General features: G+C 50.9%; 5 protein-coding genes across 5 annotated transcripts; 2 read left to right on the top strand and 3 right to left on the bottom strand.

Annotated features, from left to right (window-relative positions):
- Positions 1–26: 26 nt before the first annotated feature.
- Positions 27–1,847, top strand: MIND_00743300 (MFS DHA1 sub-family; the record flags this gene model as incomplete). The annotated part of the gene is made up of 7 exons (XM_037364132.1): positions 27–366; positions 421–445; positions 503–610; positions 660–743; positions 792–1,216; positions 1,264–1,683; positions 1,735–1,847. The coding sequence occupies 7 exons, from the start codon at positions 27–29 to the stop codon at positions 1,845–1,847; spliced, it is 1,515 nt and encodes a 504-aa protein (XP_037219776.1).
- A 364-nt stretch (positions 1,848–2,211) lies between these two features.
- On the bottom strand, positions 2,212–5,279 carry MIND_00743200 (Glycosyltransferase family 32 protein; the record flags this gene model as incomplete). The annotated part of the gene is made up of 6 exons (XM_037364131.1): positions 2,212–3,436; positions 3,490–3,778; positions 4,284–4,616; positions 4,666–4,795; positions 4,843–4,996; positions 5,050–5,279. The coding sequence occupies 6 exons, from the start codon at positions 5,277–5,279 to the stop codon at positions 2,212–2,214; spliced, it is 2,361 nt and encodes a 786-aa protein (XP_037219775.1).
- Positions 5,280–5,551: 272 nt separating this feature from the next.
- MIND_00743100 (uncharacterized protein) lies at positions 5,552–8,097 on the bottom strand (the record flags this gene model as incomplete). The annotated part of the gene is made up of 6 exons (XM_037364130.1): positions 5,552–5,607; positions 5,658–6,564; positions 6,615–7,602; positions 7,656–7,823; positions 7,872–8,013; positions 8,061–8,097. The coding sequence occupies 6 exons, from the start codon at positions 8,095–8,097 to the stop codon at positions 5,552–5,554; spliced, it is 2,298 nt and encodes a 765-aa protein (XP_037219774.1).
- Positions 8,098–8,313: 216 nt separating this feature from the next.
- On the bottom strand, positions 8,314–9,786 carry MIND_00743000 (Serine/threonine protein kinase; the record flags this gene model as incomplete). Its single annotated transcript, XM_037364129.1, has 3 exons — positions 8,314–9,107; positions 9,160–9,502; positions 9,556–9,786. 3 exons carry the CDS (start codon positions 9,784–9,786, stop codon positions 8,314–8,316), a joined length of 1,368 nt encoding a protein of 455 aa, XP_037219773.1.
- Positions 9,787–11,750: 1,964 nt separating this feature from the next.
- On the top strand, positions 11,751–12,971 carry MIND_00742800 (uncharacterized protein; the record flags this gene model as incomplete). The annotated part of the gene is made up of 4 exons (XM_037364128.1): positions 11,751–12,021; positions 12,071–12,129; positions 12,173–12,388; positions 12,438–12,971. Exons 1-4 carry the CDS (start codon positions 11,790–11,792, stop codon positions 12,969–12,971), a joined length of 1,041 nt encoding a protein of 346 aa, XP_037219772.1. The 5' UTR covers positions 11,751–11,789.
- Positions 12,972–12,988: the final 17 nt, after the last annotated feature.

The following is a 12,988-nucleotide window of genomic DNA, read 5'->3' as shown; positions in this document are numbered from 1 at the left end:
AGACCGACTGATTAGCTCTCGCCGCCATGTCCGCTCCTGCCGTGTCACGGTCACGATTTCAGCTCTCTCATCTAACCCCCACCACTTCCTTCTCTTCTTTATTCGACAGGACGCGACGCGCATCGTTCTCTTTGAGTATGGCGTCGCTTTCTGTCCCGACTATTGTTTTCCTTTCGCTGGTGCTCGATTTGTTTGCCTTCACACTCCCCCTGCCGCTCTTTCCGAGACTCATCGAATGGTTTACGATCCGCGAGTCTTCTGACCCAAACGGCTTTCTCTCACAAACCCTCAACTTCGTTTCCAATATCCGTGGCATTTTCTACAACCCCGCTTCCCATTCTACGAAATGGGACGTTGTCCTCCTTGGTAATGCACGATCATTGTGTCCTGTGTCCATCCCGCTAATGTGTGTACCACCAGGCGGACTTATGGGCTCGGTCTTCTCGTGCGTCCGATCTGGCTTACTCCGGTCCTGTTCTGACTGACTTGGGCGCCGCAATAGAACTCTCCAGTTCCTCGTTTCACCGAGGATTGGGTCGCTGTCAGACAAGTATGGGCGCAAGCGCATATTGCTAATTACTATGATCGGAAATATTCTTTCCGCGATAATGTGTGCCGCCTTGTTTACTGCTAAGACTGACTAATAAATATTTCGTCAGATGGATGGTTTCGTCCAATTTTGCGACTTATATGCTTTCGCGGGTGGTGGGTGGCCTCAGTGAGGGAAATGTGCAACTCGCAATGTGCGTGTGCATCGGACGTGTGTCAGGGGTCGCCAATTAATTTTTTAGCGCCATCCTTTCTGACGTGACGACGCCGGCGGAACGATCCAAAGCCCTCGCCCATGTTGGCATAGCATTTGCGATATGCTTCTGCATTGGCCCTCCCATCGGGGCATACTTCGCTACACGACCACTGCCCAGTTCACTTAACACCTGGGGTCTAGAACTAAACGTCTACGTCGTTCCAGCCGCAATCACATTGATCCTTCTCCTTGTAGAGACGCTATTCCTCATCGTCGCCCTCCCCGAAACAAGAGGCAAGCGCATTGTCTCATCGACAGAGAAGACCAACGGGGCTTCTCCTTCGAAGCCTATCAAGAAAGCTAGTGTTGAGCAACGGATCAAAACACTCAGGACTCTCCGATGGCTGCACTTTTTATTCCTCGGCGTCTTTTCTGGTGTCGAGTTTACTCTGACCTTCCTCACATTCGACTGTACGTGTTTACTATCCTTGATCATTTTTCTTTGCTGACCCGTTTAGTGTTCGATTGGAACAACCGGCAGAACGGAGCCTTGATTGGGTCTATTGGAATTGTCAGCGCACTCCTCCAAGGGGGATATGTGCGGAGAGCTACATCGAAGATTGGCGAAGGAGTCATGGCTCGCCGTGGCGTGTCGAGTTGCGCGGCTGGTCTCGTCTTGCTCGCCCTTCTCCCCAATTTCACCACATCACGCCCCACACTCGCTCTCCGACTGCTGCAAGGGGCTGCGGTCTGCATGGCGTTTACCTCAGCCACCGTGGTCAACTCCTTGACCGCGTTTGCATCACTCCAGTGTGATGACACAAGCGTCGACCCGATAACCGGAAAACCAAAGGAGCACTCGCAGCTTGCCAAGGGTAAAGCCCTTGGCCAGTTCCGATCCTCAGGGCAGCTTGGACGCGCAATCGGCCCTCTTCTTGGTATGGAGTCTATTCCCTTTAGGAATTGTGTCCTGATTTTTGCCCCCTCAGCTTGTGCCTCGTATTGGACGTTTGGTCCATCGTGGACCTACGCCATCTCTGCTGTCGCCATGACTGTTTTGTCGGTGGGCATGAGGCCCATAAGTGCTACAAAATCATCGTAATCTTATAGAGTGTCTATCATTATGTAATAGGATCTCTTCATCTTCCCTTGAACGAACATTTGTTTGCAACTAGTAACTACTGCCAAAAGAAGAAGAAAAGTCTGTTAATTGCGTGCTGTAGAGTAAACTGTGATGTGGTAGGGGCAGTAAACAACAAGGGTTTGTGCAAGAATGTGGGTTGTAATGTCTGTCTCTCCCCTTATAAATTAATAATAGGTCTAGCGCATGCAGATCACGATAGGCCCCATCGTTCACTGATACGTGCAACTTTTTTTGTGTTCTTCTCCCATTCATTTCAGTGTTCGTAAGGCCATCGCAGCGTGAGTATGGTGGGTATGAGCGAGGTTCTGGGGGGTATCGTGGGTCACCTCCGCGGTGCCGCTCCTTTCGGAGAAGAGCGCAGAGTGGCCACACCGTCAGTGAGGAGCTCAACGGGTGACGCCTCTGCATAGTACTCCTCCTCATAGCGCTGCTTTTCACCGCGCGAATAAGGATGCGTGACCAGCGGCACTGGAGGCTGCACAGCCTGCGCCCTCGAAAACGATGCACCCAGCTCGATATCAGACGGCGGGGCAAACATGGCAGGCAAAAAGAAAAGCACGCCATTGTTGTAGCGCTGGCGTCTGCGTACTGGAGTCCGCGGTATTGGCGGTGGTGGCGGGGGAATCGGCCGACCACCGGCCATGGTTACGAAGCGGTTACGAAGGCGGCGAACAACATCGAAAACGGAGCCGGTGTCATATGGTGGCAGCTGATCGCTAGAGACATCCGACCCTGTTGGCGAAGATGGATGTACATGAATTGGGAGGTGGAGCACAGAGAGATCTTCAAAGCCTTGCTCACTACCATCGGGAGAAGGTAGTGATGTCGAAGTTCCAGAGGCTGGCTCACCCAGATGTATTTGCCATCGTCCCGAACGGCGCGGGAAGAGAACATCATAGCCACCAATTCTCCTTAGATTGCGCCGCCGCTGTTTGTTGGGCCAAACCTTCGCTGTGCCAACGATCAGGAGAGCAAGTCCAATCCACATAAGCCCCTTGCCCCATTCTCCCAGGAACTGAATGAATGCAGCATCGTCCGAGTGCCAACTACTGCCGTAGTAATGCGAAAAGAACGAGTGGGGGGCAGGTTCAGCGTTCTTGCCATATAGCGCCTTCGGTAAAATGCGGACATTGCCCCCTGACACCCGCTGGGCAGTGAAGATGCCATACTGGACCGACAAGAACATCGGTCCCGTTGAGAACATAACCGTCGGGTAGTGCAGGATCCAGGAGTGGTCGAATGTCGCAAGGTTGTGGATGGTTTGGGCGAAGAACGGGTGGTGTTTTTGCGCAAACATTAGGTCGTTGGAGACACCAACAGGAATCGTTTTGGGGAGGATTACCGGGTATACCAAAAGAGGGTCGAGCGGACGCAAGCATCCCACATCCATGTCGAGGTAAATGCCGCCATAATGGTAGAGCACGAAGTAGCGAATCGCGTCAGCCCGCAGGATGGCGTAGCTGTAGTCGTCGAACGTGTTGAGGAACCACGGATAGTGACGCGCGATGAATTCACGTGAGCTCTCGTCGGTCCAGAGCATGTATTCGCTGGGGGAAATGAGTTGAGAATCAAAAGACTCGACACGGGTTAATTTACGCACTAGTCGGGCATCATGGCACGGCAGGCCTCGGAATACTGTTGGTACTGCTCGGGCAGGGAGTTGGTCTTCCATGTCTGGTGGATGATGCGAGGTATGCGCTCGACTTGACCGTGCTCTGTGGCATTCCAGCGTAACGACGGGTCGGTATAAGGGACCTCGATTTCATTGAGGTAGGCGCTGGGGTCGATAGAGAGATAGTATGTTATCGAGCTCAGAACGACGACCGTGCCAAACAGAAACAGGCCAAGCAAGGTGAGAACCGCGAACAAAGCTCTTCTCCGGCGCATTCCTGACCCGTGAATTGCTCAAGGACGAATGCGGGAATGGAGGAAGATGGAGGAGAGAGAGAGAAGAAGGGAGGAGGGGGAAGAAGTAAGGGATTAGCGTGGGAGAAAATCAGCTGCGCCATCAACAGCTTTGCCGACCTTGCATTGCTTTGATTTTCAGACCACGTGCAAACGTCCACATCTACGTTCATTGCGTTCAACGGAAGATTGGTTTCCGACCTTCGCGCTCCCAAATCGATAAGGCTCAATTGCGACGGAAAACAATCTGGCGGTGCATGTTGACCTCTTCAACATCAGCTACTATGGAGATGTCCCCCCAAGCCTCTCCCAACGCCCTCAATTCATCAAGCGCAGTCCTCCACGCCTCATATGACCATAGGCTTCCTATTCTAGCCCCCGTTGTGTAGGGCCTGCTAAGAAACAAATCTAGTCGTGGGTTTGTCGCTCTCGGCCGACCGGGCCGACGATAGTCAAGGTATTCCAGGCACTCGACTGCGCTCCACTCACTGCTTGGTTTCGCGTAGTTTCTCCATCTCGGCGCATGTCTAGATGCAACAGTCCCTCCGTCCGCAGTCGCAGGGTCTTCAAGCTCCGGCCCGCCTATCCGACTAACCAAGGCCACCAACAATCCCGTAAAATGGTTGATGACCTGCTTATGCAGCAAATCGCTCGCCTGCTCGTAGCTCACTTTGGTATCGTCGTCAACATCCATCGCGTCGTCGTCCTGGATGCTCCCGGGGCCAGCATAATCTGGTTCACGTGCCGCAAACTCCTTGAGAGCCCTCCCGAACAACACAAGCGCAAGATCGTGGCTGCTGGAAGGAGAGATGGCTTTCACTTCTGTATTCGTTTCAGTTTTGTTTGGTGTCAAGTATAAAATTGTGTTTACCATTGCTCTCGGCTTCATTGATCAAGTTATGGTCGCCCGTTAATAGACAGGTACGCCCGCGTCGTACAAAAAACCGAGCGCAGTCCAAAATCAGTCGATCATTCAAACGACCTTGCTCCTGGCCAAACTTCTGGCCGTTAACACAAGCCATGAAATTGAAGCAGCATTTGAACGCACCTCCGAAGGTTCTCTGACCCTCCAATTCCCCGAAACTTTGCACGTTTCGCCATCGCGCTGACAACGAAGATACGATGGTCTTTCCTTGACCATCTTGACCATCCACACTGAAGCTCGCCGCGAGAACCACCCAAGCCTCTCTGTCTTCTTCTGCCTGTCGTTACAATGCATATGAGTTTAGATCAACCTTCGTAACTCTGCACCTACTTGTCCAATTCGTTGAGAACAGCGCCAGGGATGATGAGGAGCACCGAATGGCGCGTGGGTTTCACGTCGTCGATGAATCGTTGAAGCAGCGAGAGCTTGTCGAGGAGGACATTGGTGTCGACGACGAGATAGGTCGTGTCAGTGGCGAGTGGCATATCAACATCTCTTTGAGCTTGGACTTGTCCTAGGGAAATGTCGTCCAAGCTCGTTTCTGGGTCATCGCCGTACATTCGTAGTCGGGGAGAGTCTAAGACGGAGTCGGTTCAGGTGTTTTTTTTTCGGGCATTGAAGAGCGAATACTTGGGTACTGCGACATAGTCAAGATCAAGTCACATTTCAGGGCAAAATGAAAAATGCATTGGTACGTTTACATTTGGATTGTGTTGAACAACGGAAAAAGAAAAGAAAGTTTTATGCTACATGCTATTTTCACACATCTCCCACCCATCCAGACAGTTCGACGACCGAGACGCGAACGCTGTTGAAGCGACAATTAGGTCATTCAAACGTACGTCTGCCGGGCCCAGGTAGCACCAGCAACGAGATTAACGAGCGAGGCTATAAGAGAGTTCAGGTCAACGAAAAAAAAAAAAGACTCAAACACGCACCCTCAGTCTCCTTCCATCCACGAGTCTTCAAGCCACAGTCAGGATTGACGAAGAGAAGAGAGTCAGGGAGAATGTCAAGCATGGCCTTGAGACGATCCTTGATTTCCTGGTCTCCGGGAACACGTGGGGAGTGGATATCATAGACACCGGGGCCAATCTGGTTGGAGTAGCCGTAGTGCTTGAAGGTGTTGAGCAACTTCATGTCGCTCTTCGACGCTTCGATGGAAATGACATCCGCATCGAGACGTTGGATCGAAGGGAAAATGTCGTCAAAGTCGGAATAGCAGAAGTGAGAGTGGGTCTGGAGTTGGTCAGTGACACCAGCGGTCGATAGCTTGAACGAGTCGACGGCCCATTTCAGGTAGGCATCCCAGTCTGAGCGACGGAGAGGGAGACCTTCACGAATAGCGGGCTCATCAACTTGAATAGCGTTGATGCCAGCCTTCTCAAGGTCGACAACTTCGTCACGGAGAGCAAGAGCAAGTTGCTTGGATTGCAGCTCACGAGAAACGTCGGCACGGGGGAAGGACCAGTTGAGAATGGTAACTGGGCCCGTCAACATTCCCTTCATCGGCTTCTTGGTGATGCTCTGGGCATAACTGCTCCAGCGAACTGTCATGGGTCCAGGACGGCTAACGTCCGACACAATAATCGGTGGGCGGACGTAACGCGAGCCATAGCTCTGAACCCAAGCGTTTTGGGTGAAGACAAATCCGGAAAGCTGTTCACCGAAGTATTGAACCATGTCATTGCGTTCAGGTTCACCGTGGACCAAAAGGTCGAGACCAATGCGTTCCTGGAATCGCACAACAGTCTCAATCTCTTTCTTGATGAACTCGTCGTACTCCTCGACTGTGAGTTCGCCTTTGCCAAGCTTGGCACGGGCTTGACGGATCTCCTTGGTTTGCTACCAAGATATGTGAGAAGAGAGCCTACAAAAAATGAAACAAAACTGACAGGGAAAGAGCCGATGGTGGTGGTTGGGAACTTGGGCAGGTTGAGATGTTTGGCTTGGACTTCTTTGCGAACAGCGAAGGGGCTCTGGCGGTCGAGCATCTCAGGGGTGATGGCAGCAACGCGCTTGCGGACAGTGTCATCCGAGGTGCTTTCGAATTCACGACGCTTGGCGATAGAGGTTTTGTTCGCCTCAAGAGCAGTGGCGACAGCCGCATCTTGGGAGCCAGAGAGCGCTGAAGCGATGACAGATACTTCAGATGCCTTCTCAAGGGCAAACGAGAACCAGTCCTTTTGCTCGGCAGTCAGCTTCTTCTCCGAAGCGAGCGTGACGGGTGTGTGGAGGAGAGAGGATGAAGTCGCGATGATAACTCGCTCAGCACCAAGAGCATCGACCGCGGTTTGGCCACTCTTGATGGCAGCGGCAAAGTCGGTCTTCCAGATGTTACGACCAGACACAACACCTAGAGAAAGGATGATGCTCGTGGATTTAATGGCGGCAATTACATCCTCAAGCTGGCCAGGCGCACGGTCGAGATCGATATGAAGACCAGCAATGGGCAGCTTGGCGATGAACGAAACGTTGGAATCGAGGCGAGAGAAATAAGTGGCGAGAACGATTTTGGGGGCGATGGGAGCGAGCTTCTCGTAGACAGATGTATATTGCTTCTCGAGAGCGGCAGCGCTATCAAGAACAAGAATGGGCTCGTCGATCTGGACAGACTCGACACCAGCGGCCTTCAAGTCAGTGAGGAGGGTTTCGTAGACAGGCAAGAGTTTGGGCAGAACAGAGATGGGTTGGAAGCCAGCTGCAGCGCCCTTCGCGGCCTTGCTAAGAACAAGGAAAGAAATGGGGCCAAGAATGACAGGCCGCGTGGTGACTCCAGCAGCCTTGGCCTCTTGGAATTCTTCGAGGGCCTTGTTGAAGTTGAGCTTGAAATCGGTCTCCTCCGACACTTCGGGCACGACAAAGTGGTAGTTAGAATCGAACCTGAAAAGAGTTCACTGAGAATTGCGGCAGATGATCTTGCAAAAAAAACGTACCACTTCTTCATCTCGCAAGCAGGGACATCAACACCCTCAGCCTGGCGACCACGACCCATAGCGAAGTAAACATCAATCGGAGAGAGCCCGAGACCAACATAGCGCTTGGGAATAACGTTGAAGGCAGCAGAGTGGTCGAGGACGTGATCATAGAGAGAGAATTCACCGCTGTAAATCGATGAGCAACGACAATCGATGAGCGTAAAACCAAACTACCTGGGGATGAGGTCAACTCCCCGCTCTTTCAGGCTCGTCCAGCTGGTCTTCTTAACATCAGCCGCAGCCTTGGTGAGTTCATCTTGCGAGATTTTGCCTGCCCAGTACGCTTCAACGGCCTTCTTGATTTCACGGTTCGCGCCTATAATATCAACTCAGACGAAGGCTAGTCAGCAGTTAGAAACGAACCGATTCTGGGGAAACCAAGGACGCTGGATGAGACCATTGTGAAAGGAAAAGGGAAAGGGAAAGAAAATTTTCAGGTGGCGCGACAAAATCGCGTTTTATGTCGCCACGTGCCGTGGCTTAAGCGAGATAAACCGCAGATAACCTACACGAGGCCGCCTATCTCATTAACAGCTACAAAGTCCGCAATTTCATTTACAAATTAAAAACTACCTACACCCAGATAAAAAGAAAAAAGACCGTAGAATGAGACAGACTAGATGTTGTTAATGACCCTGGAAATCCTACGCAGTGCCTTCTTGAAAACTGAACCCGTCTGAACTTTCTCCTCTCCATCCTGCTTGGGCTCAAAGTAAGCTGATGCACCAATACCTTCGTCTTCAGGGAGATCGGGAACCTGCACATCGATATTTGGGTCTTCAGGGAGAGTTGCTGGCGTGACTGGAGCTCCAACTGAAGACGCATCGCTGGAGCTGAGGGAAGTGGTATCGGTATGGGAGGAAGGCGGGGCGAGAAGCTTTGGCGACGAGCACATGAAAGGATTCTCCTCGTAATTGCACTCGAAAGGTTGTTCTTCGTACAGATAGACATCATCTGGAATTGTCGATCCAGAAGTAGCAGATTCCTCATTGACAGAAGCACTTTGAGGCGGAACATCCGAATCTTCATTCTCCTCCGAGTCCACTGGCGACGGGGAAGAATAGTACTCTGCGATAGTCTGTTGACGTGGTGAGGCCTCGGAAAGCTCTTCGTCCGTTAAGAAAAACGTCTCCGTGTTGACAACAGCTTCGCAAATTTGAGCGATGGTGGGCCGCTTGAGGGGGTCACAACAGAAGATGCGTTTGAGGAGAACATTCGCCTCACGAGAAATGGGTAGAGCATGGTACAGGAAGTCTGAGTCAGCAAGATACGCCGCATAACAGTCGTCTTTGGGTTGAGCCATTCTCCAAGGATTACGGCCAGAGATCATGTTCGTGAGGATGACGCCCAGAGCCCAAACATCGCTCGCTCGGCAAGAGAAAGCATCATTTGACGATTTGAAGAGAGCCTCTGGTGTCCAAGGTCAGAATAGTTGATTGAATTGTTTTTAAGGATATCTCACCAGGACTTATATAGTATGGGCTTCCCAGACCATAGTCTTTACTCGAAGCGTGCGACGTAGCGAGACCAAAATCGGCGAGACGAATATGTTTGCCAGTGGCATCACAGAGGATGTTTTCAGGCTTGAGATCACGATGAAAGACGCCCCTGGAGTGACAGTACTGGACTGCATCGAGAATTTGAACGAATATCGTCTTGACCATGGCATCGTTTCGGTAGAAGCGGCGTAGCGTGGTAATGTTATGGAAGAGGTCGCCGCCTTCGCAATAGTCGAGAACAATGAGAAGGAAGTCGGCCGCCTCGATGTATCTATGCAGTTTGCAGACGTTAGGATGTCGTGAAACCTACTCGCCAAGGAAGTATGAGCTATGCGAGATACGAAATGGAAAGTTCTGACCAAAGCATGAAGTTTGAGTTCACGTTGATGGAAGACATTCGCTCGGACGCCCACAGGGAACTTCTTGACGCATTTAACAGCAAAGAAAGACGGCGAATTACTGGGCGAGCTTGTATCGAGGGCTTTGTAGACGATTCCGTATGCTCCAGAACCAAGTACTTCGACGAACTTGAGGCGACCGTGATCCACAGTTGTGCCCAGAAGGTCAGGTAGCTCTTGAGATGAAGTCATAGCGATGGAAATAATCAACGATAGAGGGGAGTAGACTGTGCAGGTTAGATGTTGGGAGAAAGCAAGATGTGTTTGTGTCACCAAATTGTGACATTGCAACAGGAACATCGTTTCCGGAAATAATTCGGGGCTGAATCGCTCATGTAGATGCAATTTAGGCGCGCCGACCGGGCCGTCTGCTGGTTCTCTTCAACCCACCATGTCCGACAACCCATCCTTCGTCCTTAAGGCTATCGAGCAAGTGGTTTACGAACAACGTCCCATTCCAGAGATCTCTGGTGACCAGGTCCTCATTCAGGTCAAGAAGACTGGTACCGAGCTCACACATTATTTGTTTCTCCTCTCACTGTTCTCAAGGCATTTGTGGCTCGGATGTGAGGCGATATCATTCCTCTTGTCTCTCTGTATGGATTTCCAAAGGTCCATTACCTGGTTCATGGCAGAATCGGCGACTTTATTGTGAATGACCCTATGGTAAAGTTGCGAGTGCTATCGAAACCACTTTCTCATGACATCGCAATTAGGTCCTTGGCCATGAATCTGCTGGAATCGTTGCGAAAGGTCCTTTTTTTACGATTGTCCAGCTGCTATATCCTCACTCGGCACGAAAGTGGGTCCCAATGTCAAGCACCTGAAAGTGGGCGATCGTGTCGCTGTCGAGCCTGGCGCTACATGCCGTGAGTCATGCCATTGCGCTGCTTTGGTGACAAGTGGAAGCAAACAAACTTTTATTCAGGTGCTTGTGACGCCTGCAAGGCCGGTCGATACAACGTAGCTCTTTGCTCTCGGACCCATATCTTCTCTCACTGGCCTTCTAGCTGTGCCCTGATATTGTTTTTGCTGCAACTCCTCCATACGATGGGACTTTGGCAAGATTTTATCGCGTACCCGCGGATCTTGCCTATCCACTTCCCGAAGGCGTCTCGCTAGAAGATGGAGCCATGGCATGTTTTCCTCCGAGTCTTCGCCGATCTAACTTGGAAGAGTAGATGGAACCGCTAGCAGTTGGTGTTCACTCGGTCTCCAACCTTGGTGGATTCCGTGCTGAGCAATCGATCGCTGTGTTTGGTTGTGGTCCTGTCGGTCTGCTTTGTATGGCGGTCGCAAAAGCTCTCGGCGCCAAACGCATCATAGCAGTTGATATAGTGCCTGCTCGCCTTGAATTTGCCAAGGAATACGCGGCAACTCATACCTATCTGCCTATCTCTCCCAATGAGGGTGAAAGCAAAACCGACTTCAGCAAACGTAACGCGGACGCAATGAAGTCTCAACTCGATATTCAAGATAGAGGTTCTCAGGCGATAGACTTGGTCATTGATGCCAGCGGAGCGGAGGTCTCAATTCAGACCGCATTTCACATCGTCAAGACTGGCGGTACCTATGTCCAAGTTGGAATGGGAAATCCCAATGTCACTGTCAGCGTGGGGATGCTTATGGTTTGGTGCTTGACTTTTAATCCTGTGTATTATTCATTCGTTTGCAAGGTCAAGGAATTGGTTTACAAGGGCTCTGTGAGTCTTTAACTCTGCTTCTGATCTCCAATTAATTAATTTGTCCTAGTTCCGTTATGGCGTACGTGCCAACTTGAACGACTTGAGTTAGTTTGAATGGTTTGTTAGCCCGGAGACTACCCTCTCGCGATTTCGTTGGTCGCGCAAGGCAAGATCAACTTGAAACCGTTGGTTACCCACAGGTCTTTCGTTTCTCCCTTCAGTATTTTATGACTTGCTCATGGGAAGTTAGGTTTGCGTTCGACGAAGCGATTACCGCGTTCAAGGCTACTCGGGCTGGCAAGAGCGAAGACGGTAAAGGCGTCATAAAGGCCATTATTTCTGGTCCAGATGTTTCCGTGGATGAGATTTAAGTGAATTTATCGTGTATGAATATTAGAAAATATGTACCATCAAATCAATCAATTTCGATGACTTAGCTGACGCGTGACCGCGTCGGCACCGCGCTTTTCTCCTTTCCCTCACCAACAACGCGTCCTTTACTTGGTTCTCATGAAGTTCCGCACCAGGAACCCCTTATATCTACGCGTATCGCAACACCACGTATTGCCACTCTATCTTTACCTTGACGAACGCCATGTGAGCTGGATGTCCGAAACTGTCCTCCAACATGTTCTCGCCGATCTTCAACCCAAGATTCTTCCCAAGCTAAGGGCAGAAGCAGACGTTCATGCAGCCTCAGCCGCGTCAGCTAAGAAGCCCACAGTCGACACACATCGAGGAGGTTAGCGATTCGCTCACTGAACTGTTCGTCATCCAATGGCTTTTGTGAGACTCGTACCAGTTCTGTTATTTCATAAGACGAACTGAGCAACACTCGGCGCTTATCAAGGTATGCGCTATCACCATAGCTGATTCGTCAACGGACTATCTAGACTCGCTACTTCACCGCTGCACCACCGCAAAGCAGAGCGCCTCCCCCGCACCAAGGATCGAAGCGTAAAGGTCGCAAGGAAAGCGCACGTACAGCTCCAAACAAGCGGAGAAAGACGAAAGGAAAGGGAAAAGCGTCCGATGAAGGCGATGATGCAGCATTATCTAGTGGTGGTGAAGAGGATGCAGCACAGAGTAACTTGGATGACGTTGAGATGGTACTTGTGTGGTTGGTAGTCATGTTTGGAACTAAATCTTTTTCTCTAGGATGATGTTGCTCCTAACGAAATCGAGTCTACTCCAATAGACATTGACCAGGACGATGACGAGGAGAAACCAAAACCAGCTTTATCCTTAACTTATCAAAACTTCAGCATCTACGGACAGTGTCTTTGTGTGGTGGTCGAACCATATCCTCCATTGCGATCTTCTTCCATCGCTCCATCACGTGCCCCTTCTATCGCCCCCGTCTTTGCGACTGCTCGCCAACAGAGTGTTGCTCCCACACCTATATCGGGAGGTTCTGCACAGAGAGCACGGACCCCGTTATTTCTTCCTGACGATGAAGACGAGCGAGAAGGAAGTGTTATACCTCCGGAAAGCAAGTCGAGACAGTTACCTCCCGTTCCGCTGTTTAGCCCAGACGATCCAGAGGAGGAAGACAATGGAGGCATGATGGCATTCAGTCAAGTAATGACGAGCTATAGCCACTTACCCGCAGGTATGGTAGAGGATGACGACGAACTAGACGGCGCCGTTTTCTTTGGCGATGCAGATGAGATGAAGGAGTTATATGATTAAAGTATATTATATGGACA

This window comes from Mycena indigotica (assembly GCF_014461135.1).
Source record: "Mycena indigotica strain 171206Taipei chromosome Unknown Mind.scaff0006, whole genome shotgun sequence".
NCBI classification, from domain to species: Eukaryota; Fungi; Basidiomycota; class Agaricomycetes; order Agaricales; family Mycenaceae; genus Mycena; species Mycena indigotica.
Note: the sequence above shows the minus strand (reverse complement) of the source record. Positions and strands in the feature narration are given on the sequence as shown.